The 25,933-nt window shown below is 35.0% G+C and overlaps 1 protein-coding gene across 2 annotated transcripts; it reads right to left on the reverse strand.

The window, feature by feature from the left end:
• Positions 1-577: 577 nt before the first annotated feature.
• Positions 578-25,876, reverse strand: UCHL5 (ubiquitin C-terminal hydrolase L5). 2 transcript variants are annotated; one of them, XM_031438362.2, is made up of 11 exons: positions 25,597-25,876; positions 18,320-18,383; positions 16,852-16,957; positions 12,269-12,394; positions 12,125-12,186; positions 11,915-12,045; positions 10,311-10,374; positions 8,317-8,419; positions 7,274-7,384; positions 6,211-6,309; positions 578-1,445 (listed from the first exon to the last, which is right to left on the reverse strand). In XM_031438362.2, exons 1-11 carry the CDS (start codon positions 25,670-25,672, stop codon positions 1,401-1,403), a joined length of 987 nt encoding a protein of 328 aa, XP_031294222.1. In that variant the 5' UTR covers positions 25,673-25,876; the 3' UTR covers positions 578-1,400. The 2 variants fall into 2 exon arrangements, with proteins under 2 accessions (XP_031294222.1, XP_010988134.1); XM_010989832.3 differs by having other exon boundaries at positions 7,274-7,387.
• Positions 25,877-25,933: the final 57 nt, after the last annotated feature.

A 25,933-nucleotide genomic window follows, 5' to 3' on the forward strand; every position in this document is an offset into this window, starting at 1 on the left:
ATAACCACTCTCATATCAAAGCAAAAATGTATTTACCCACAAACAAATGAAAAACTACCAAGTTCTTCTTTATGACCTTCAACTGAAATTATATTTGAAAAATATTTCATTAATTTCACTATTCAATTTCCCACCGGGTTTTCTCACATAAGTTATTTAATAATACCACGATGTAGTAAGCTTAGAAACAACCCTTAAGAAATTCATGTATTTGAACTAAAGGATGCATACATAGTCTCCCTATATATATTCAAACTTCTCCATAATAAAATGTTAAAAAGTCATGAATCAATTTCAGAAATGTACCTAGTAAAGAGAAAAGTAGATTACTCCCTTTATAAAGAGCTTTATAAAATTTTCTTTAAAATTTAACTTGGAAAAGAAGAATAAGAGCAAGAATATATCATTTTATAAAATAAAAACCAAAGCAACTCCCAAAAGCAATAAAAAGTTCCATTGCAGGCAAACTATAGATGGCTCCTGGAAACTACTGGACTGATTGATTTTGCTTAAATTGGCATAGAAGGGTCCTCCACCACCACCATCCTTTTTTTAAAAAAGCAGATAGCCTGAACTGTCAAAGTTCCAATTTTTTTTTTAATAAACATACAGCTTAACAGCTCGAAAAAATGTTGCCAAACTGAGAGTAACACAAAAAATCTTTTAAAATTTACAATTTGTTCTTAACCTAAAATTTTGTTCTGACACATAATAGACCTTCCTGAAACAATTCTACAATACATAAGTAAATAACCCCAAACAATTGAAGAAAGTTTGCTAAAATAAAATTGGGATGTTTATTACTTTTTCTACTGACAGCAATGAAAATCATTAGAAACTGTACTTCTGTTCTTTTCAAATGATCTGCATTAACATCAAGCTTTTTCAAATAACTGGCATAGGAAACAAAATTTGGTTTTTAAATCCTCAAAATATTTAGCTATCAAAGACAGAAATACTGATTTTTTTCATTAATAATGAGAGCAAGAGATTCAGTTTAATCAAGATCTGACATTTATAAATTTTAAGCATTTAACTGAGCTAAAAGATTGAAAGATTAATTATAACAATTACAGGAAGAGAAGATCATTTGTGTACTTTCTGGGTTCCTTATGATAGTTGTATATCCAGAGAACAAATAGGAGTTCTCAGATTCAATGTCAAATAATGGAATTTCGGCAAGTACTCTTAACATCACTTTTATTTAATATGCACTACATGCACATGATGCAGGTACGGAAGAAGTTTACGGATCCATGCATTAAAGACAAGACAGACTGGTACTATTGCCAAACGTGCACTGAGTCAATTAGAATGTTGCTCAAAGTTCTTTATACTTAATGGTTTCCATGAAAATAAGTGCAGAAGCAGAAATGTATACTCATCCCAAAGCATCTTCTTCATTTGGTTTCCTGTGCTTTCTTTGCATTCTGTTTTTCTTTTGCCTAGAAATGAAAGATAGTAGGCTATAAAATCTTAAAAAGTCTGTTTTAGATCATATTCAAAGAAAATGTGTCTAAGACGGCATTCTTAAGCTAGAAGGCTTGAAATGCATTGTTTATAAGATTTCTAGAGCATTATCTTTTTTATAACTTGAGACTTGCAACAAACTACTTGTGGACAATTAAACAGTTATGCTTTGCCCTCCATAAAAAACTGGTTTGCAGTTCTTTCTTATCTGAAATTGAAATACATTGTTATAATTTTAATAATTTAAAAATACATAATTACTCATTCCATAAAGTTATACTCATTCATAATTACTTGAAAATAATACATTTACATATGTGCTCATTTCTCATACAAATTGACTATAAGAAAAATCCTATATGAATTTCTGAATAGCTGAATAAATGACTTGAACATAGTAGTTTAAATAAATTTAACATATTATTAAAGGATTACATACCCATAGTATTGTGAACCTTACTTATACAACCTGAAAAATGTTTTCATGAGTTGTTTCGTTTGCTCCTCATAAGTATATAGCTTGAACACAGTAATTCTACTTCACTTTTTAGCAGATGAAGAAGCCAGAGCTTACAGATGTTATCAGACTTGACCAAAGTCACACAGCTAATACATAATAAAGCCTCAGAGGTCAGAAGACACATATCCACCCTAGGGCAGTGCTTCTCCATGTACAGATCAGTGACCTGGGGACCATGTTAAAATGCAGACTGAGTCAGTTAAATGCCTGAGGTTCTAACTTTCTAACAAACTCTCAGGTGATGCCAATTCTTTTGGTCCTCATGCAACACTATGAGAAGCAAGATTTTAGGAGACTAGAATATAATGTTCTTTCCACTATGGCACTTGAATCAGAAAGGAACAAATAAATTAGACTTTTGCTATTGTACAATTAAGAAAAAAAATTCCTTAATTAAAAAACGGTAATTAGAACAATTATGACCTTTTTTATGATGCATTATATAATAGAACTATTATGCAACTGTATGATAAAATTGAGTGCTATGCCTTAGAATACATTAAATGTTATATGTACCATATAAAAATAAACAAAAATAATAAATGCTTGCATAAACATTTTTAGTTAACAAGCATAATTTGATATTTATAATTTTTCACGCAAAGAAGTTTTATTTCCAAATAATAAAAATACAATACAATTTTAGATGTAATTTGGAAATAAAAATTTGTACTTCTTTTCTAAATGATCTCTGAACATACCCTGAAAATACAGAATATTTACTAGGACTAAAATGAATGAACTCACTGATTTATGACAAATTTTATAACATAATTAAATAGGCAAAGACATATAATGCAAAGAATCCATACACTTATTAAACTACATAATTCAGATAAAATTAAGGCTAAATTAAATAAGTTAAAAAAATTATCACCACTTAAATGAGCATATATTATGTACTTTACCAAAAGGATCTCATTTAATCCTCAAGAATGTGAAGTACGATTCCCTGTTTAGATGAGGAAACAGATACTATAAAAAAGCAAGTAACTTTCCTAAAAGCACCAGCTAATAATAAGTAACATCTGAGATTTAAACCAAAAGACTGTATTCTGCCCTTCCTTTGTTGAAAAATAAAAAGTATTACGTTTCTAAATAGCATGGAAAAAACATACACAGAAATATGTTCCTTCTACTTAGTATGCCAATGAGATATTAAAAATTGCTGACTCAAGTCAGATAATTCTGTAATCATAGGTATTAATGTAGATATTATTGTGAATAATTATTCTACTTTATTTCTGTTAAGAGAAAAAGTGAGTGAGTTCTGTAGATTATTTATTACTAATTGAATTATGTCTTAGTAAAACAGGGACAAAATTCAATACTGTCAAGTTGCTCTGAATCCCCCATAGAAACGAAATCTATGATTTTACATTATGGTAGGTATTAGTAGTTGTTAAAAACTTGAAAAAGACAGTGATTCAAAATTACATATAAAAGGTGAGATAGAATATTTAAAAGACTTATAAGGGTATCTGAATAAGTAAAAGTTCCACAAATGAAATAATCTAGCTGATTTTATTTTGTATTTTAAGGCACAGATTTAGTATACGGCATAGTATGTTCTATAGCTATATTTTTAGGTTACCTCTTAAGCAGATTTTATGTAATGTACATTAAATGAGTGCATCAGATAAGTGTAGAAGCCTCATACAACAAGAAAACTTAAGGTAAGATCTTAACCTAATTCATTAAAGTCATATGCCCTTAAGAGAATCACAGTCTTCATTCCTTCTTTATTATTCTGTAAAGTGAAAAGATTTCCACAGCTCAGATACTTTCATGCCATCACAGGCAGTAAGTAACAGCCTCCGTTACTCAGAAATCTGATCCTGAACGGGCTTAGCACTTAGCAACACTGCCTAGAGTAGCCACGTCTCTCCTGTTTGGTTCCTTCTACCCATTTCACACTTTGTTCTCCAATTCTGCTTTCCCTTGGCATTGCGGTGGAGGGAGGAGCATTCAACTTACTAATCCATTTCTGAATTCTACATGTCATTTTTGCTTAGAAGTATTACGTGTTAAGTAATTATCACTACTAAAGTATTTATATTGCATATAATATAAAATCTAACCTTAATCTATTCTGTTTTTTAATTTTTAACATTTGCATTTATCAGCACAAAGTGATATTTCAATATGATATATGATTTTTTTTCTTTTAAGTAAGAGGAACAAAAATGTGTGCTAAGGAGGCTGATTTATTGGTAAAAATTAAGCATTTATTTCTAACCACAAATTTAAAAACTTGTGGAATGGGAATTTTAAGTGATATAAACCTATTTAGGAGCTACCCTGTGCTCCCTCAGAATCTTTAGCATGACTTTATTCTGACACTTAACAGAATAATACTATTCAGCATAGCACTCTAATTACTTATTCCTTTCCCCAACTAAGTTGCTTAAGAGAGAAAATGTCTTAATTATCTGTACATCCATTGACTTTAACAGGCTGTCTGAAAAATAGTTTCAGCTAGATAAATGTTGAATAAATAATAAAAACATTTCAAAAATTTTTATCAAATAAGGAATCTGAATTCCCTTCAAAATCTAGGCACATAACAGATATTGCACACACAAAAGAAATAAATGTACCTCAATATTGCTTGTGCAATATTAATCAAAGAACAAGAAAGTCAGTAACTACCCTTTCAATAGAACAAATAAATGCAAACACAGGAACAGACTGAGTTGGTATTCCACTGACACCAGGCATTCGTACACTGCCACCTTGTGTCCAAAACAATATGAACTAAGGAATTACGGCTCTAATGCAAAAACTGAAAAGCTGCCATACTCTAACTATGCATTTAAAAAGTTACAGAAATAAACTGTCATTAAAATCAAATAAGAATGGTCCTTCTCTTAATTTGCACAAAAAAGTTTATTCGCAGACCAATTTTAAGGCAGAATATATGAATTTAAAATTTCTCTAATAACATTTGAACAGTCCCTAATAATATTTATCTATACTTAAAATCTGACATACACAATTGAGCACAACAGTCTATCTTTTACTTGGTTTGTATTTTCCATAGAGAAATATTTCATAGTGCTTCATACAAAGAACACAGTATCCAGGTACTCTATTAACCAGGCAATTTTGATGATCACAGGACTCTTAACTGTTAATCTAAAGCTTTAAAAATCAGTTTCCCTTCTTGGACTTTTATGACCCTAACACCTTGAGACACAATGAATAGAAAAACCTATATGGGAAAGAGAAGATTTAACAGTCTTCTTGCAATAATTTTTACATTTAATGCTAAAGTTGAAGCACATGTTCAGGATCTAGATAATAAAGTGTACACAAAAACCTCAACTCACATTTTGTATCATTTAGAATTTATGATATCAAATAGCTGGATTAAAATGTATCTTTGCCTCATGAAGTTTAAAATTAGCAAGAAAAATACATCTACCATGTATTCTGGTCTTAAAGTTAATGGTCCAAAATTTTATTTGCCTAGGAGTGTCTTCTCAAAATGTGGTAAACAAGACCAGCTGCATTAGAATCACTTGGGGGGAACTTATCAAAGACTCCCACCCCTATACCAGAATATCTGGGGAGGGGCCAGGTAATGTATATTTTAAAGAGTATCCAGTGATGGTCATTTTCAGAAACACTGCTTTATAAAATATACTTAAAAACAATTTAATTGCACTTCATTTATCCAAAATTTTTATTAAAGTGCCTTATATTATATATATAAAAAAAAATCTTAGTAACCACAATTTTTCACCAACCTGTTAGTTTTCCCTCAGTGGGAAGAATATTAGCTTAGGAATAAAAAACATTTTTTAGGCCAGGCTATGTTTTTCCCCCTTCAAATGTCCAGTCTAGTTCTAAATTCTATGATAATTCAAATTTCTGCTAAATTAATAAAAATCTATTTTTTCAATAATTAACATTAATAATTTATTTCCAGTTAAAGAAAAAAAAATGTTTTAAATTTCATTCTAACATAGCACAACCTGAATTCTTGGCACTAAGGACTCTGCAAGGCTGAAGCAGCAGCGCAATCCCTTATTTTTATTTCACAGTGTGACGTTGAACTAATGCTCATCTAGAATGTAAAACAACTAGTGAAAGCAAAACAATAAAAATAAAAAATTAAAAAAGTGTCAATAAATGTTATCTCTACTCAAGCCAAATAATATTTTTTTGGAGAATGTGAATCTAATTCATTAAGTATTCACCAGTAAAATACTTACCTTTTCTACTAGTGGTATTAACTGCTGGTGTTCTGCTAAAGTCTTTAACAATTCCATAATGAAAGGCAGATAATTATGCTTCCTTCTGATATTTTCAATCTGAAAGTAAAACAATCAAACCACGTTAACTTTACATTTTCACTGTTTCTGATATTTTAATTTTGCATCCAACTCAAAACAGAAATGGAAGAAAGTCCTCCATTCTCCTAAGAAAAAATATTAGATACTGAGATTCCCACTAATAAAGACTAATACAATAAAACATGTGGGCAGAGCTCCTTGGGGTTGGCTTCCTACTCTTGGCTTACCAAGTAAGAGTCTTTTAAAACTCTAATCTGGTAATTGATGAAAACTTAATTTATGAAAGAAGGCAAACTTAAGAAGGCCCACATGATAAATTAAGTCCTGCCACTATATGTATGCAAATAATTAGGCTATGCCTAATGAGACTAGCTTTATTATGTGATTAAAGAACAATCTTTCTTTGAATTATTTTTGACCAAAAGCGAATAGACTGTAGGGAAGAATCTGTACTTCAGTGGAAAACTGTGCATTGTCCAAAGCACACTCTCCACTCTCCCAAGTTACGTGCCTGTTGCCTTTCACTGCTATTAAGCTGTTAAACACTCTGTCTGCTAGAGGTTCAACTTACTTCCCTTCCCATAAAAAAAGTAGTCTCTATCTTTTGTAAATTCATTTCAACATTCCTAGAAGTCATATAAATTTGAGCTTCTTTGACTTTTCCTTTGAATTAGCTGTGACATCTTACAGGTTTGCTCAATTAATGAACTAAATGGCCAAAGATGGGATAATATGAGCATCAATAATAAATGCAGTGAACTGAAGCATCAAATGTGTTAAAAATCAGTTCGTAATAATACTTGGAAAAAAATGGAAAGAAACCTTGCTAGTTATCTTTGTAGAGTGCCAGGGAATCAACTCACTATTCTGAAAATGTGTACATGATCAGGAAAAAACAATCAAGTACTGAATGTACGTACCTTCATGTCAAAATACACCACTCTGTATTAAAACATTAAAGGAACAAATAAAAAACGCATACCTTATATCTTTTTAATTTCTGTACTTCTTCTTCAATAAGCATCTGATTTTTGGCAACCTCTGACTGAATAGCACTTAACATATTACCACCCTGATCTGTATCCATGGGTTCCTCCTTAGGGGAAAGAAAAAGAAATAGCGCACCCTAATGATTGAGGCTTAAGGCTAAAATATTTTAAAATGGTAAACATAGTACAATCAATTTTCAAATTTCAAAATTTCAAATTTTATTAATACTGGTGACAGAATACTATTTTAATAACTGCAACATTGAAGTATAAGAGTTCTAAGGACTGCCTTCCAAACTTCTGTGTTCACATGAATTGTCACCTAAAAAGTCTCTACTGTACCATCCTGAAATGCTATCTATATCATCTCCTGTTCAGCTATCAAATAAACCTGCTTAAATATACGCAAGAAAATGTGACCAAAGAAATGTTAAAAAAAAAAAAAGTCTTTATCTATTACTAATTCTCTTCTCCAACCCTATTTCCTAGGAAGATAATCAATCATAAAGAATAATGGAGATTACATGTGAATCCAAATGTGCCCAATTAATTCTGTGAGAAATATATTCTAACTTGCTTAATTATATAATGAAATTACAGTAAATAATTAATTGCTAACATCTATTGAGCACATACTATTTGTTAGTCACTTTTTTAAAGTGGTATATATATATAGATATCTCAATATATAGATGTATCAATATATAGATATAGATATAGAAATAAAATCTCAGTTAATCTCCACAACAATCTTATAAAGTAAATACTATTATCCTCATTTACATGAAGAAACTGAGGCACAAAGAAATAGACTCAAATTCATGCCTCCTCTGAGTGGCAAAGGCAGGAGCTGAACCTAAGCAGTCTGACTCCAGAGTGTATTCTCTTACCTACCACTCAGGATGCTTGATTAAATCTATATTTTAGGGGGGAAAAAAAAGAAAGGGAGAAGGAAAAAAGTAAAGAAGAAAAGAAAATAGTTCCCCTGAGAGAATAACTAAGCTAGGGCTTTGAACACAAAAACACAGCCACAAACCTCAGCAAGTTGTCTCTGTAACTCTGCTATCTTCTGTTCATATATCATTTTTCTGTCAGATACAATGGCCATTAAGTTAAATCGAATTTCACCTTCACTATACCTAAAAAAGAAAGTTTAAAATATAATAAAGAATTATAACACTATTACAATTAAGATAATCTATTGTGATCACCCCCTATTCTCTGGAGTAAACACAAATCTACCAATTAGCTAGTAATAAAAACTGGTATTTTAAAAAAAGCTTTCCTAAAGAGAAGTTACAACCAGTATCACAGAAAGACCATTGTTAAAAGAATACTATAAAAAATTATTCAGCAACAAATTGGGCAACCTAGAAGAAATAGATAAATTCCTAGAAACAATCTTCCAAGACTGAATCAGGAAGAAACAGAAAATCTGAACAAACTGATTAGTAGTAATATAATTGAATCAGTAAGTTAAAAAATCCAAACAAACCGAAGTCCAGGTCCAGATGACTTCACAGAGGAATTCTACCAAACATTTAAAGAAGAGTTAATACCTATATTTCTCAAACTATATCAAAATATTGAAGAGGAGGGAATACTTCCAAACTTATTCTACAAAGCCAGCATTACCCTGATACAAAAACCAGATAAATACACGAAGGAAAATTACAGGCCAATATCCCTGATGAAAAAAATCAATGCAAAAATCCTCAATAAAATATTAGCTAACTGAATTCAACAGTACATTAGAAGGATCATACACCATGATCAAGTGGTATTTATTCCAGGGATGCAAAGATGGTTCAATATGCACAAATCAATCAACGTGATAACTGCATCAACAAAACAAAGGACAGAAATCACATGAGCATCTTAGTAGAGGCAGAAAAAGTATTTGACAAAATTCAACATCCACTCATGATAAAAATTCTCAACAAACTTGGTATAGAAGAAAGATATTTCAACATAGTAAGGGCCATTCATGACAAACTCACAGCTAACATACTTAGTGGTGAAAAGCTAAAAGCTTTTCCTCTAAGGTCAGGAACATGACAAGGATGCCCATTCTCACTACTTCTATTCAACACAGTATTAGAAGTCACAGCCATAGCAATCATACAATAAAAAGAAATAAAAGGCATCCAATTTGGAAGAGAAGTAAAGCTTACTATTTGCAGATGACATGATATTAAATATAAAAAACCCTAAAAGCTCTGTCAAAACACTAGAACTAATAAATGTATTCACTAAAATTGCAGCATACAAAATTAAGATACAGAAATATGCCGCATTTCTATACATTAATTATGAACTATCAGTAAGAGAAATCAAGAAAATAATTCCATTTACAATTGCATCAAAAAGAATAAACTACCTAGGAATAAAGTTAACCAAGCTGGTGAAAGACCTGTGCTCTGGAAACTACAAGACATCGATGGAAGTGGGAAGTCACTACGGGCCAGCAGAAAAGAAGACTCCCCTACTTCAGTGTCAGTAGAGCCATGCAGAGAGCACAATAGGCACTCCTACCCCTGCCGGCCAGGGCAGTACCGGGGAAGCCCTGCCGCGGACCAGAACTTCCACCCCCAACCCAGCAGTAACAAGGAACCCCTTCCCACCTCAGGTGTCAGTGGAGGCAGAGTGGGGAACCTGGACTTCTACTCCCACCTGGCAGCAATGAGGTGGCATCCCTGATTTACCCTGCCAGAGCAGTGCCCATAAAAACCAGCTAAAAGAGAAGTTTTAAGTAAGATCCAGTCTCATTACATAATGCTGAAAATGCCCAGGATTTAATCAATAATCACTTGCCATGTTAAAAATCATAAAAATCTCAATGTGAATGAAAGACATTCAATAGACAGGGAGATGACAGATATTAGAATTAACTGACAGATTTTAAAACAGCCATCATAAAAATGAATCAGTGAGCAATTACGAACACACTAGAAACAAATTTTAAAAACTGAAAGTCTCAGCAAAGAAACAGAACATCAGTTATGCCAACGAGATTAGCTGAGCATTTACTTTTGTATCCTTTTTTCTATGACTGGCCTCACTGCGCTGATCCAGTCATCCTGATTGCATGCACCTAGAAAGAAATTTAAAAAGCATTTATGTCAAATAAGATCAACATTAATATTAGTTCAAAAGTTTGGGCCAAAATACCTTTTTATTAATATCCTGGCAAATCCAGGCCAGTAAAAAATCGTTTAGCATAACAACATTAAGTTCAGTAATGGTAAGAAGAAAGACCATGATCACAATTTGCATTGTCACATTATTGTGTCACTTAGTGGTGTTAAACAGATGTTTGAGAAAGTAATGAATTGGGGAATTATCCCATTCACACAACTCTGAGCTAAGGATAACTACCTTCATTTTACAGATGGAACTGAGGGGTAAGAAAAACTAGCTCACATGTTAGTGGCAAAATAAGGATTCAATCCTTTTCTGACTCCCCACCATTCTTACCATAAAAAAAAAAATTGAAATCCACACATAACACAAAACTAATTTTACCCAGTTGTTTTAATCTTTTTACCATAAATTTTAGCATAGCCACCAACTGTACAGCAAAACTGGCTATTCTGTTTTGTATTTTATTTCCTTTATATGTGATGGATCTAATGAATAGAGAATGGTTGACTAGATAGAAGACAAGAAAAAAAAAATGCAGAGATTAGGTCTACCATCAAACTAGAGAAAATCAACCTCTACAGAATTAAAAGAACATTCTATTAATTTTCTGTAAGAGACATGGAAAAATAACTATTATTAAATGTAGAGGTAACATATAAATCTGCATTAGATAAACTGGTTTAGATAAAGGCATGGTCAGTAAGTACAAACAAAATGAAACTATGTTAATTTTTCAAATTTAAATGTATAAAGCTTTTATGAACAGCAGATAACATTAGATTCCACTAGAATAGGTTTTGCTGGACTTAAAAACAAACCTAATTAAAAAAAGAAAAAAAACTTAATGACGTAAAAATAAGAATTCTTATTTTATTAAGAAAATAAAAATTCTGTGGGCCTATTAATTCATTACTATATCAGAACCACCAACTGTACCCTCAACCTTGATAATTTATCATTTATCTCAAGGTTAGAGATGGGGTGGGATCAGGACAAATCTACTCTTTGGCACAAAGGACAAGAGGACATTATTTAAATACAAACTGAAGAAAAATATTTTTATAGATTGTTAAACACTGAATTACAGTGATTCTGAATGATCTAACTCCAAGAGAAAATATTTTAATGAAGATGATGATAGGGAGGGTATTTCTTATCAAAAGGTTAAAAATGACAATAACTTAAGTTCACTAAAAGAGATAGTTTTAAAAAGTTAACTGAAAAATTAAAAACAAATTATATAATCTATGGGTTAAAAAAAGCTTTTCTGTTAGGAAAAAATTAAAGGTCCCAACTGAATTATAGTAGTCACCGTGCCCCTTCGACCTTTTACCATAAGTACTGAGGAGCTTAAGGCCTTCCTAATATCAGACCTCACAGTCAGCTCCCCTTTCAAAACTTAAGCAGCAATGTGGCTAAAACGAAGATGGACACTCAATCTCTTTCTCTTTTTGTCAAAGGTGAAATAACCAGGATTAGGAACCAGTTACCTAAATCAATCGGTCCTTCTCTTAATCCATCTAATTCATACAGTCTTCCATTAACAGGAACATAACTGACAAAGTGAAAAGCATCTTCTTCTTTTGCTGACGTCTTTGCATCAAATTCAAACATTTGCTGTCTACGGTGAAGAAAAAACACAGTGAGAGACAAGCAAGCAAACAAAGAAACAGGATTTATTTAACGTAAAGTGCCTTTACCTGGCAAAACTGTTGTGTACTTGGCGGATCACGTCTGAATTACTCAGTGCCAAACCTTTCATCTGAAATAAGTTTTAAAAGTAGCCTTTTATTAAAATAAGAACCACCACAAATAGGGCATTTTAGGAATAAGACTGTACTTACAGCTGCATCAAAACTTTGTGAAAATTCTTTAAACTCTGATAATGTCTCTCCTAAGTGGACATCCTGATGTGTACAGTTCAGTAACACACTTACTATGGCTTGAGTAGCACAAGCATTATTAATTACCTAAAAAATAAAAAAGCAAAAATATTATCAATTTGTTAAAAGAACAGAGCTTTTAACTCGTGACAGTGACCCCAAAATAAGAAGAAAATTAATAGTTTCAGATTTTATTTCATATAGTCTTAACATAAACATAACAAACATGATTAATTTCCATTCTAATCTATTTTCAGGAATTTGCTTCAGTTCTGGAGCTGAAGATTCCAAGAAATTAAATAAAGGAAGTCATAGCATCAGTGAAAACCAATCCAGTTACAGTAATAAAACTGATTTTTCCTGGTCTAAAACATATCTGCCTAAGCCAGAAGAACTTGTCCTTCCCTCCTCTCCACCTCCCCCTACGCTCATTTCTATCTATAAACATTCAGCCCCTATGTCAGGATCCAGCCCACGCTCCAACTCACTTATGTGGCTTTTAGAGAAATTATCCAACAACTCATATTAGTTTCTATGCTCATTTGAATTCCTAGAAAGTATATACACCATCCACATATTTTTCAACTCCATCTTTATAGTGCCGTCATCTAGCTCTTAACTGTTTATTTAACAAATTATGAGGACCTTACATTCTAGTCACAGGAGAAAACATTTAGATAGCGCTTACTAGGTGCCAGGCACTTTTCTAGGCACTTCGCATGTATTAATTCTCTTAATCCTCTCAACAACCTATGAAGAAGGAGCAATATCATGATCTTCATTTTACATTTGTGGAAGCTGAGGCACAAAGAGGTTAAGTACTTGCCCAAAGGGCACAGAGCTAAGCAAGAGGCAGGTGATCTGGTTCTAGGGTTTCGTGCACCTGGCCGCCACGTGAAGCAGACTCTGTACACTTATGTGGTCTCTCCAACAAGGTGGTCACCTGCTTAGGGACAAGCACTTGTGCCAGACTCCCTACAGCACCTGCACAGCTTCGAGCTTACAGAGCCGGAAAGAGCCTCATGTGATCAGCGTGAACACCAGCAAGGTTAACTGCAGAGCTGAATTAAATTTGATAAATGCTTTTTAAAAATACAGCTAAGTCCTATTGCTATATATTGTTATTATATTGTAATTAAATACCATTTTCTACTTAAATTCTTTCCAAAAATGCTAATTTGCTTATTGTTTTATAATTTGGTAAATTATTTATATCTTGTCTGATTTCAAAAGAAAAATTTTCCATTATTTTCCCTCATTAATTCTTACACCCCTCTACTTTTCTGTTGCCAGAGGCTTTTGAGGTCTTGTGAATATCCACTAGTTTCTACATTTTGACTGTAGGATGTTTGAGAAATTCCTTGATAAGACTGCCTTTTCACTCTCTTACTTTCAATTCTCAAACATAATGATACCACACACTCCTATAGTTCCTTATTGAGTACTGTGTACTCAAAACTATCTTATGATTGACAAGTAGGGAAAAGTAACAGGAGAGCCAGAATCCAATTAACATCACTGCTGATTTCTTTTAATATGTATTCTGATCTGAATCATATATCTTTAATAAAGGAGACTTCAAAAAGATCATAAACTAAAAACAAGACTTAGTGCTCCCTTGTTTTGGGCTAAACTTATCCGAGGATGGGTTGGTAGGAGTGAAGTTAGCAGAATTTAAAGTTAATACTCTTTCACACATTCTTTCCAAATGATGACACATTAAAGACATAATATGCAATACGCCCCAGTGCTCGGCTAGACGCTGAGGCTACAGCAGAGATGCTGTCAAACATTCCTACAACTTGAGGATTTCAAATCTGTAATCCATCATTTCAGGAATTATTCTTAAAGAAATGGGGGGAAGAACCTCCTTCCAAACTCATCAAACTGTACACATTAAATATGTGCAGTTTTTTGTATATCAATTATATTTTAATGAAGGTGTGGTTTTTTTTTTTTAAAGGAGAAAAAGGAAAAAAATTCTTGTGGTTACTGAATAACCACAAAGTGAGTAAGGAGTTACACTGTCCATGACTTATTACAACTCATTTTGTGTGTGTGAACAGTCACTATGGTGTGCATGGGTTTAAAAATACCTCTTCAGGTTTTAAAGTGAGTTTAGCGCCACTAAGTAGTTATGCTACATAAAGCATAGTAGGCCCCTTATCCTTGGTGGATACTTTTCAAGATCCCCAGTGATGCCTCAAACATGGATAGTACCAACCCCTACATACAAGACATTTTTTCCTATAATAAGGGGCCAGCAGCACACACAAGGGACAAAGGGATGATTCATGTCCCACATGGGACAGAGCAGGACAGCGTGAGATTCCATCACACTATTCAGAACGGCACACAATTTAAAACTTATGAATGGTTTATTTCTGGAATTTTCATTTAATATATTCAGCCACAGTTGACTGAAACCATGGAAAGTGAAACCACAGATAAGGGAGGAATACTGTACAGAATTACCCCAAAAAAGACCCTAAAAAGTATACCGCTATTTATTTGTTCAAATATTTACTGAGCACCCACTGAGTACAAGACGTTGTGAAAATGCAACAACAAGAGCGATGTGGTCCTTGTCCTCATGAAACCCACATAAAAATCACTTTATACACATCTATTTGGGAGAACTTTAACTTTATACCTTACTTCACAAAGTTTATTGCAGTTCTAATTACTCCAAAAACATTCAATTTTAAAAAGTTGTGGGGGGAGTGGAAAGAATTAATACAATAAGAAAAAAGGAAAAAAAGTTATAAGTGGAATAGTAAAGGCTTGATCCAAAGGGCAGTAATGAGAATTAGTAGTTTTATTTTTTCTACCTTTCTAAAGGTTACACTGGTTATCTTAAGCAATCTTTTTGAAATGCAATTTCAAACAACTGCAACCATACTTAGCTTAGATTTTATACATTAATCAAACCTCTTTCATGATTCTCTTTTTCAGCTTTTCCAAACAAGGGGCCAGATACATGGAGACATCTAATCATGTCAGTTACACTTTTCACTGTATACCCTAGAACAGTTCTTAAAGTGGGGTCCATGTACCCCCTGGGAATTCCAAAGATACTTTTGAAGGGGTTTGTGAACTCAAAATTGCTTCCATAATAATTCCAAGACAGGCTTTGCCCTTTTTCCTGTTTTCACCTTTGCACTGCAGCACAATAAATAGCAAGAATGGATAAAACTGCTGGTATTTTAGCACAGAGCGAGGCAGCGGCATTAAACCATTTCATTGACACACACGCAGTTAAAAACAAAAACAAAAACAAAACCCAGTTTTACTGAAGAATGTCTCTGATAAAGCAGTGAAAATTATTTTTATTAAATTTTGACCTCTGAGTACAAGTCTTTAATATTATGTTGAATGGAACAGGTAATACAAATAAAGCAGTCCTGCTGCAAACCCACATATGCCAGCCACTTCCAGGAAAGACATTAGCACAACTGTCTGAATTGTCAGCTAAGTTGGATGCTTTTTTCTTGGAACATCATTTTTACTTGAAAGGACATATGGAGGACAAATACTGTTGTTCAGATGGGGTATCTGGCAAATATCTTCTTGAAAATGAGTGAAATGACTCTGTCACTTCAAGGAAAATATCTGATAGTATTTGTTGTCCCTGATAAAATATGAACTTTCAAGTGAAAATAAGCATTTTGTAAGAGTTAAATTCACCACTGTGAGTTTAAAAGTTTCAGGATACTTAAGGACTTTTCTGATGATACAAACAGTGTTACTACCAAACGGAACTTGTTGATAATGTATATAATCAAATGTGTCAACATTTAGAAGATCTGCATAACCGGTAAATTTTCAAAATGACTCATGTACAGTATTACCAGATCCTGCATCCATAAAAGATCCTTTTGAAGAGCAAGATAAACCAAAGGACTTTAATATAAGAAAGTACAAAGTTCACTGATACGATATCAGATTTCACATTACAGCTAATCTTTAGGAGAGGAACATTTCTGGAGTTTTGATAAAACACCAAAGAATAGCCACAATTTCCTAAAAAAGAAATTAACATACTCCTCCCTTTACAACTACACATATAGTGTGAGACTGAATCTTCTCCACATACTTCAAACAAAGACAAAACCAAACCAAACCACTGCAACAGACTGAATAAAGAAGCAGACAGGAGAATCCAGCTGTGTGCTATTAAGCCAGATAAAGAAATTTATAAAAATGTAAAACAATGCATTCTTTTCACTGCTCTTCTGCTTTGGTAAATATACTTATGTTCCATTAAAGAATATGTTATCATGAACATGGAATGAATTTATTGCTATTTAAAAATCAATTAATAAATATTTTAAATGCTCAGTTTTAATGCTTAAATGATAAATATTAATAAATAGAATCCACATAAACAGAAGCTATTTGGGGATTTCAATAATTTTTAAGAATGTAACAGCGTCCTAAGACCAAAAAGTTTGAGAACTGCTACAGCAGAGACACACAGGCGGAAAAGAGTCCTTTTTATAAAAGGGTTGCTCTTGAGACTTCAGAGTATCAAAGGGCCGTACCTGCTTGGCAAAAAATATCGTGTCGAGTCTGGAGTCCTGCACCACAGAGCCTGCTGGTTCTTCTCCTGGCTGCCACTTGAAAAGAAAAATTAATCCGTGAACTGGCCTACAAAACGAAATACAAATTAGTGACACCAATTCTTGCTTCTTATAACACTGTCAATACATTAAATTTTAATGATTTACTTAACAAATATAATGCGAATGAAGTAAATTTGAGAAATTTTTTAAAAGATTTCTATTGCCACTCATAGTCACTAGAATGTTGCCCAAGACAAGGCTAACAAAACTTTACATTACATCAATTAAAATGGAATTATAATGAGCAGTTTATTCTCAAATCTGTGGATTATTCAATTCTACCTTGTATCACTTAACTTAAAAATAGAAAGAACATAGCAAAACTACAAGCAGCTGTTATCCCTAGACCAAATTCCAATATACATAAAAAAGTTCACATAGGATGTTTACAGATAAATAACTGACAACAAATACTACAAAATATAGGAAGTCACCTCACATAACTATCAGATTCATGAGCAACTGTCCAACTACAATAAGAACAGATGCTCCACCTCAAACACAATGAAGTCCTCCACCTTCCTAAAGCAACCGTTGTTGCCCATGAACCATTAAACCAGCACCTTTGGATTCTCTCCAGTCTACGTTTCACCACTGCCTTCCATGCAACAAAAATCTTTCCTTTCCCTTAAAGACAGGTCAAATGATGCATCTTTAATTAACCTTTCCTGATCATTCAGCCAGAATTTATCTCTTATTCCATCTAAAATGACTGGTCTTTTTGTGGGGAAGAAGAAAATAGGGGAAGGGCAAACTATCTCCTTACTATTAAAAACATCCCAATTCCAGGACTTTAATTAAGACACTTCCACCGAGGAAAACCCCTCTAGTCCTCCATTTGCAATACAAGGTCAATGGTTGGGGGCATGGAGGTGACGGGGTTAAGCAGAGGGTCAGAGAAGCGATTCTAGTTACAAGGATGGGGTAAGAGGAAGGTGCTTCCTGGCATCAGCACTTGGAATCTGAACAGTAATCTCTCTGAGAAGCAATGTAATAATGTATTAGAAAGTTCTGAATTACTATTAATATACATTATCTATTAAATATAGTGTTATAGACTGACCTATTATTACTCATGTGTTTTTGTTAAAATGTGTTCCATGTTTTAACACTATTGATCTACAATGAATGAAGAGAAAAAAAAATCAACCAATCAGTACTTTGCTGATATGAATTACAGAGACTTAGTTTTCAATCCCTTGCAAATTACTTATCCATGAACCTCAGGTTTTTGGTTATAAAATGGGAATAATAATACCTTTCTTATACAGTTGAAAAAAATCTTAAAGCAAATAATGTGTTCAGCCTAAGGTAACCTAAGTAAAATAAACAGAGGTTTGCTTTAGTATAGACATATTATTTTTAACATAATTAAAATTATACTTACTTTAATTTTTCAAAATTCTCAGGCTCTAAACTCCATATTTCTTCCACTTGGGCTCCTCGGCAACCTGAAATAAGAAATTATCTCTTCAGAAAACAAAATAGCTCATTGTTTCCCTTTGCCATTAAAGAAAATACTAACTGAAAGAAATGCACATTTGGGGGCAATAAGACATGACAAATTAAAATGGTAAAACTGATAAGGCTCACAGTCAAATCTTACTCCGACCTGTACTATTTCCTAATTATTTACAATGGGAATATATTACTTCTATAATTCTAAACGGTTACAAGATTTATTTTCACGGAAATACCGCCCCATGACAGTTCCTTCTCAGCCACTCCACTTCTGGCTCTTTTCATCCACTCTTTTCAACTCAGCTCATAAGTTTCTTCCACCCTGCCCTTGGTCCTCTTTCTTTCTCACTCTACACTTTTTAAGTGGTAATAAATAACTACCACTTAACAGTGACGTTCAAATCACATATATAGTTCTGATCCTTTTCCTAAATTCTAATTCTACACATTTTAAATTAAATTAAATATAATTTATACTACATCAGAACCCCCCCAAACATGCTCTTCTTCTAGGACAGTGGTTTTCAACCAGGATGACTTTTTTGTCCCTCAGTGAACATTTTGAAACGTCTGAAGACATTTTTACTGTCTCTATGGTCACTTGGGGGGTGGGTAGCATCTCAAAAGTAGAGGACAGAGATATTAAACACCCTACATTGCACAGGATAGCCAACAACAAAGGGTCAAAATTAATTACCTGGCCCAAGTGTCTAATCCCTGCGTGGGAAGGCAAGAGTACCAAGGTTGTGAACCCTGCCCCGGTAGTTCGTATCGTAGTAATGGTGTCTGGGTAAGAGCTTGGCTTCATTTACTAGCTATAGGACCACTGAACCTCTCTGTTCCCCATACTCCTAGAGCTGTTGTGAGGAATAAATGAGGTAACTTATTACCTTATAAGATAATTCATTATGCATGAGATACCTTTTATACAGTGCCTGGCACACTCAAGGGTTCACTAAATGTCAGCTAGTATTATTATCACAATGGGAAAAAACAGCCATATTTACTAGTATCTTATATGTGTGAAGTACTTTAAATGCATTTTCTCTAATTGCTGCAAGGCAAGTATTATATGCAAGAGGCTAAAGGATGTTAGGTGGCTTACCTAAATTCACTACACCTAATATATGCCAAAAATGAATTAAAACCCATGTCTGGTTCCTAAGTCTGAGAACTTTCTAATATTCCAGATTATTTTCAAGTGAGAGCTGGGGAAGTTTTTAGATTACCTACAAAACCCAGTGCTTTAAAAAAAAAAAAAAACAGTTGGACCAACCATGTAACTTTAGGCATTAATACTATTCAGTACCTCAATCTGCTCTATTCAGCAAATGTCTACTAGTGTCACTCAGGTATTAAAGATATATGTACATGTAATAAAAATATATTACATCGTCTGTAGTAGAGAAGAACTGGAAACAACCTGAATGTCCAGAACAGGTCACTAGACATTCACATATATTAGGTTGGTGGAAAAAACCTTATAAATGTGAACCTAGATTTATATGCATGTCGACAAGGGCAATGGAAGGACACTAATGCAATTAACACTGGTTGTGCTACTGGAAATCAACTGTAAAAAGGCCAAGCACTATAACATATCAAACAAAAACAACAACATAAAAGGCCACTGAATTAAAAAAAGCCCCCAAATCTTTTGCACAAGTAAAATTTCAAGTGGTGACACTTTAAATAAATTTGTTAGGCACATACACATCTCTTCATGGAAGGAAAACATAGCACTCAACTGTTAGCAGCTGTCTCCTAATATACATTCAATATCTAATAATCTTTTTGTACCTTCAATTTCAAGTAATGCATAGTATAACGGAAGGAGAAATAAGCAATGATTCATGAGATCTGGGTTTTAACCTCAGCACTGCCTTCAAGCTTTTTACCACGAGCAAGAACAAAGAGGAGCTTCACTGTCCTCGTGTATAAAATAAGGCTAGTAGTTAACAGACTGCTGATATTCAGGTATTCAAATACGCTCGGGTTCTCAGGCAGATACAGATACCTCTGTACCTGAGAGTTCTGTATCAGCAGGTTCTGTAGCCACAGATTCAACAAACCACAGATGGAAAATATGTGCCAAGCATGGTAGTAGGCCTTGGGAAGGACAGAAAATGATAAGCTTCTGTAACAATACTTAAGAACTTCAATCTAGTAGAAACAAGCACAAATAACTCAAAGATAGCATGGTGCGTATAATCTGTATATGAAAGGTACACAGAGTGATTTCTGCAAGTTAAGAGGTAGGAGACCAAAATCCTTGCTGATCAGGAAAAACTGATGAATAGCTGAACGAGGGTTTAAATAGGCTGACCAAATAATTTGTCACTCAAACCAGAACACTGTTTCAAAATGAAAGGAAATATTAAAATTAAAATGTTAAATATCTATATATTTATATTAGATTTGTATTATAATACTAATGGCTCTATTAAATAGCTCTATTCAAAAACTAACTTCAAAAATAATTTTCTTAAAGAAATACTTGGATCTTTTTCCTCCCCACAAAAATACCGTGGTGAAGCTCTCTCAAACTGCTACCAGTGACTTAAGTTTGATTGACTGCTAGAAATGCCATCTTCCAACAGTTTTGACAACAATTTGATTGTCATTCCCCTAACCTTACCAATAAGTCTACCAGAAGCAATAGGCATGGCCTCAGCTTCTGTACTTCCCACAAAAAATAGTCCAAGATCTCTCTCCCAACCCCACCCTGCTACTCCATGGCATGGACAAACGCCACTTAGCTGGTGATGTGACCAAGTAGGAAAAACCAGATCATCAGCTCTTAGGCAATCTCTCCAAAATTAAGGAGTAGACTCAGTTTTTTTAAAAAAACAAGGGGCCCTTAATTGGAGGCACCATTAACTTGTACCCCTAATAAGAAGATTCTATTCTGTAGGCCCCAACAACTATAATCAACACTTGCTCCCAATGGGCACCCTCATAACTATACTTTTATTTCTTGTGTGGAAGCCAGGTAGTAACACGCCTCTCTCCCCCAAAACAAGGTGACATGCACATTAGGAGCGAGTGAAACAGACCTTCACGTAAAGGAAGCACCCCATAGGCCCAATGCTGTGGATGATGGAACTCTGCCAGCCTTCCTCCCTACAGCTCCAGGCAGTCTTCGCAATCATTAATACACCCTGTTATACATGAGTTAATGCCTTAAACCAAGAGGAAAGGTCAATACAAAAATGAGAAAGCCATCTGGCTTCGTAACATAAACACTACAAGAGACAAATTAAACAGATTTGGAACCAGCCCTGAGGGTCAGGTCAGACTAACCAAAGTAGCTGAGGAAATGGCATATTTGGTATAGAAAGGAAGGATGGATTTTGTTGGGAGACAATTCTCAGTGCGTTTCTACTCTCACTTCTTGTCTTCTGAGAGGAAGTATCAGATTTGTTCAGGATTATCTTTTCAAGGATGTCAGAATAGTAAACAGACTTGAAAGATAGTGTCTCTCTCTGGGGCAGAGGAAAGACTTATTTGCTGTCTATAGTAGTAATATCTCCCTATAGCCAAAGGCTGAGCAAGTTTGCTAGCAGCCTCTTTGTAAGATTCAGAGTTTCCTAAGCTTGGAGTTCCTCAACTATGACAAAAGACTTGTGCATGCAGCATCCACCCGTGTTCACCCCGACTCCCGGAGCCTTGGAGGACAAGGGAACCAATGCAAATGTGAATCTCCTGTTGCCTACCATGCCGTGAGTAATACAATCCTTTACCTCTAAAGCTGAAGTTGTCTGTCAACATCTATAAAACAGTGGCAGGTCCACTTGTCAGCTGGCAAGCAGGGTAAAATCTAACACTTCATAATTCTTAGCGTGTTGGATTTTATCAAATGCTTTTTGATAAAGAAAATTTACTAAGAAAATCATGTGGTTTTTGTTTAGTTTGCTAATACAGTAAATTATACTGACTCTCAAATGTTAAACCAACCCTGAATTCCTGGGGTAAGTGCCTCTCAGTCATAAAGTATTGTCTATTTAATAATTATGGGACTTGATTTGTTAAAGTTTTGTTTAGAATTTTTTGCATATTTGTTGATGAGGGATATGATGAGTCTGCAATTTCCCTTTCTTATAATGTCTTTGGCTTGGGTGTTAGGATAATGCTGACCCTCATAAAATGAGTTGGGAGGTATTCCTTCTCTGCTAATGTTTTTTGAAAATTTTGTGTAGAAACATTACTTGTTCCTTAAATATTTGACAGAATTTACCAGTGAAGCCAATTTGGCTAGAATTTTCTTTGCAGGAAAATTTAGAATTACAATTTCAATTTCTTTAATACACCTAAGGCTATACTGTTTATCTATTATTTCTTGAGTGAGCTTTGGTAATTTGTGCCTTTAAGGGAGTTTGTACATTTCATCTAAGTTGCCAAAATTATTTGCATAAACACTTAGTAGAATATTCACTTATCCCTTTAATATCTGTAGAATCTGTAGTGATGTCATCTCTCTCTTTTTTGATATTGGTCATTTGTCTCCTCTCCTTTTAATGATCTGAAAAGAGTTTTATCCATTTTATTGATTTTTGAGAAATTAGCATATGGTTTCATTGACTTTCTCCACGATTTTTCTCTTTCCTGTGTCACTAATTCCAACTCTAATCTCTATTATTTCCTTTATCTGCTTACTTTGCTTTAATTTGCTCTTCTTTTTCTAGTTTCTTGAAGTGAAAGCTGGAGTCACTGATTTGTTGTCGTAAATCCAGTCCCTGTTACTCCATCTCAGCTGAGAGCAGTTTACAGCTTCTATTTTTAATTGGTGGCTTATCATAGTTTGTTTTGCTGAATTTATGAATTAAGTATGTACCATATCGATTAAATGTATAGTTCTGCTCCATCAGTTTAATAAGAACTTTTTTTAACCATCATGTTATATTCCACCAAAAATTTTATTTAGATATTCACTGAATTCACAAATAATTTCCCCTCCAATGAAGAAACTTAAAATAAATTTACAATAGCATTCATAACACAATAAGATGTTTCACTTTTGAAAGAATGAACTTCCAAAAGCTTTAAATCCATGAACTGGATAAGGAAAAAAAAAAAAAAAAAAGGAAATGACTAGAATAATTTATTTTCTCTTTGAAGCATCTGATGATGATATACAACTACATCACTTAACTTTTTGCAAAGTTCTTCTGCTAATTGAGCCAATCCATGAATGACTACTGTTTCACCTTCAGGTGCAGGTGCAGAAGGTGCAGTTCCATATGAGTTTCTTATGCATGCCTTCATTTAAATCATTTTCAATTCCAAGTTTTCTGCACACATGAAATTGAAGCAATCGTTGTTAATGGAATTGACTAATTTTAAAATAAATTTGCCTGGTACAACATTTCTTAAGGTTAACTTTAATATGTCATAATAGTTAAGGTTTTGAAGGTAAGGTTTATGGCTAAACCTACAGACATCTCAAACTCAGTGTATGTCCAAAGCTGAACCCATTTTCTTGCGTCCATCAAGCATACTCTTCTCTTGTACTCCTACTTCACCAGTCACCCAAGCTAGACGCTATGGAGTCATTTTTCTCTTTTTTCCCTACAACCAGTCAGTCAGCAGTCCTGTGGATTTAAACAGAGCAAAAATTATTGAATCTACGTCCACTTCTCTAACTATTTTATATCAAGCCAATCATCTCAGACTCTGACAATTTTAAGAGACTTCTAGCTTCTTTCACTTCATTCCAACCTACCCTGTACACTACACGTAGTCAATTCGTTTTGATTATAAAAATGTCATTTCAGCACTGAAACATCTTTGACAGTTAAATCCCCGGTGACTACCACAGGGCAATCCAAATTCCACAACATGGCACACAATCTGGCCTCAGTTTATCTTTTCAGCTTCAAATTCAAATACTCCTCTGTCTGTTACACTATGTTTGAGTCATTTCCGTAGCTGTTCCCTAAGCTATAACACAACTAGTGCTTATGCTTCTCCTTCTGCCTGTGCTCTTCCACGACCTGTGTGTACAGTAATACAGCACTAGATACACCATATTATAATTTGCTCGTCAGTTCTTTGTAACAGCAGTCATGCTTTATTCCCATCAAAAATTACCAAACCCTACCAGTGTGTCTGAAATACTGTAGATGAACAATACATACCTGATAAATGATATGCCAAATAGTCAGCTATGTACGACAGTATCTATATCAAAGTTGAATTTTCATTCCCAGTACAAGTTTTAACATAAGAGCTAAAATGAATAATAGTTGAGGAAATGTAACAGATAAAAATAAACTTACTGCCACATAAACAAGTTTATACTGTATAGCACAGGGAACTATATTCAATATCTTGTAGTTATAAGTTGAAAAAGAATATAAAAACGAATATATGTATATTCGTATATGACTGGGGCACTGTGCTCTACACCAGAAACCGACACAACATTGTAAATTGACTATTCTTCAATTAAAAAAAAGTAAACAAACTTACTGCCAAATAAGAGGCTGGGAACAAGAGGGACGGGGAAGGCTAAAAAGTTAAATATGTTGATTACTTAGGACGAGACACTAGGAATAGAGTCAGAAAGAAATTCTGAGGCAAGCGTGTGGCTCCAGTCTAGAGCACCAGCTGGAGAAAGCACACTTCACCGGAAGCCACAAACGAGCAGAAGTAACGAGCTGGCCCGTGCGTCCCATGCAGCCAGCGTGTGCGGCCGTCCGCGGGCTGGTCACACACTCCAGGTGTCCTGCTTCTCTTAACTAGAAAGTCGGATTCCTGGGCGGCCTGGGCCTTGGACACCCCACCCTCCAGAAGGCACACCAGACTTCTCCTGCAGGACGGGTGGCCTGAGACACGCACCTGGGCACACCTGCCCGGGATGAGGGGAGCCCCGCGCTGGAAAGGGAAAGATTTTTGCACGGAGGGTGGGAAAGGGGCTGAGGTCAATTAAGCTAGTGCTTGAGCGCCGAATCCCGGGGACACGGCGGTGCACAGGACAGACACCACCCTGCCCTCGTGGTGAGCTCCCAGGATCACCACGAAAACGCTTCTGCCCGCGGCTGAGGAGGGGTCGGAGCCCTGCCTTTCCCCCTCCCCGACCCGCGGGTTCGGGAGTCGCCTCCCTTCAGACGCCGGGCGGCGGTGTCCGCAGGGAAGCACTCCATGCCCCGCTCGGGCCTCCTCCCGTGACCCCCAGCCCAGGACGGTTCCCTTGGCTCTCACCGAATCCTTTAATGAGCTCCGTGAAGACCCCGGGGTCGCTTTCCATGAGGCACCACTCGCCGGCATTGCCCGTCATGGCCCCGGCCACACACCGCCCCGCTCCACCTCCGGCTCCGGCCGCCCCCAACTCCAGCTGCTGCCTGCCGCTAAGCTCGGCAAACCCGCCGCTGGCTCGTCAAGCCCACGTCACCCCGCCTACTTCCCGACAGCCTCCGGGCGCCGTCACCTGCAGCGCGACAGAGCGCGGGAGGACGCTCTAGCCGCCCAAGAGCCGGCGAAACTCTTCCTGGGCCGAGAAGGACCCGGAGCGGATTCGGAAAGGGGCGGGGCCTGGGCC

This window comes from Camelus dromedarius, chromosome 21, assembly GCF_036321535.1.
Source record: "Camelus dromedarius isolate mCamDro1 chromosome 21, mCamDro1.pat, whole genome shotgun sequence".
NCBI classification, from domain to species: domain Eukaryota; kingdom Metazoa; phylum Chordata; class Mammalia; order Artiodactyla; family Camelidae; genus Camelus; species Camelus dromedarius.

What these genes read in the sequence shown, in the direction of transcription:
- UCHL5 (XM_010989832.3), bottom strand. Translation starts at nt 25,672, where the DNA reads ATGACGGGCAATGCCGGCGAGTGGTGCCTCATGGAAAGCGACCCCGGG. An exon ending in GGAGCTCATTAAAGGATTCG is followed by an intron (nt 18,384 to 25,596) that starts GTGAGAGCCAAG and finishes TTCTTATTTCAG; the next exon opens with GTTGCCGAGGAGCCCAAGTG. An exon ending in CACAAAGTTTTGATGCAGCT is followed by an intron (nt 12,187 to 12,268) that starts GTAAGTACAGTC and finishes AACTTATTTCAG; the next exon opens with ATGAAAGGTTTGGCACTGAG.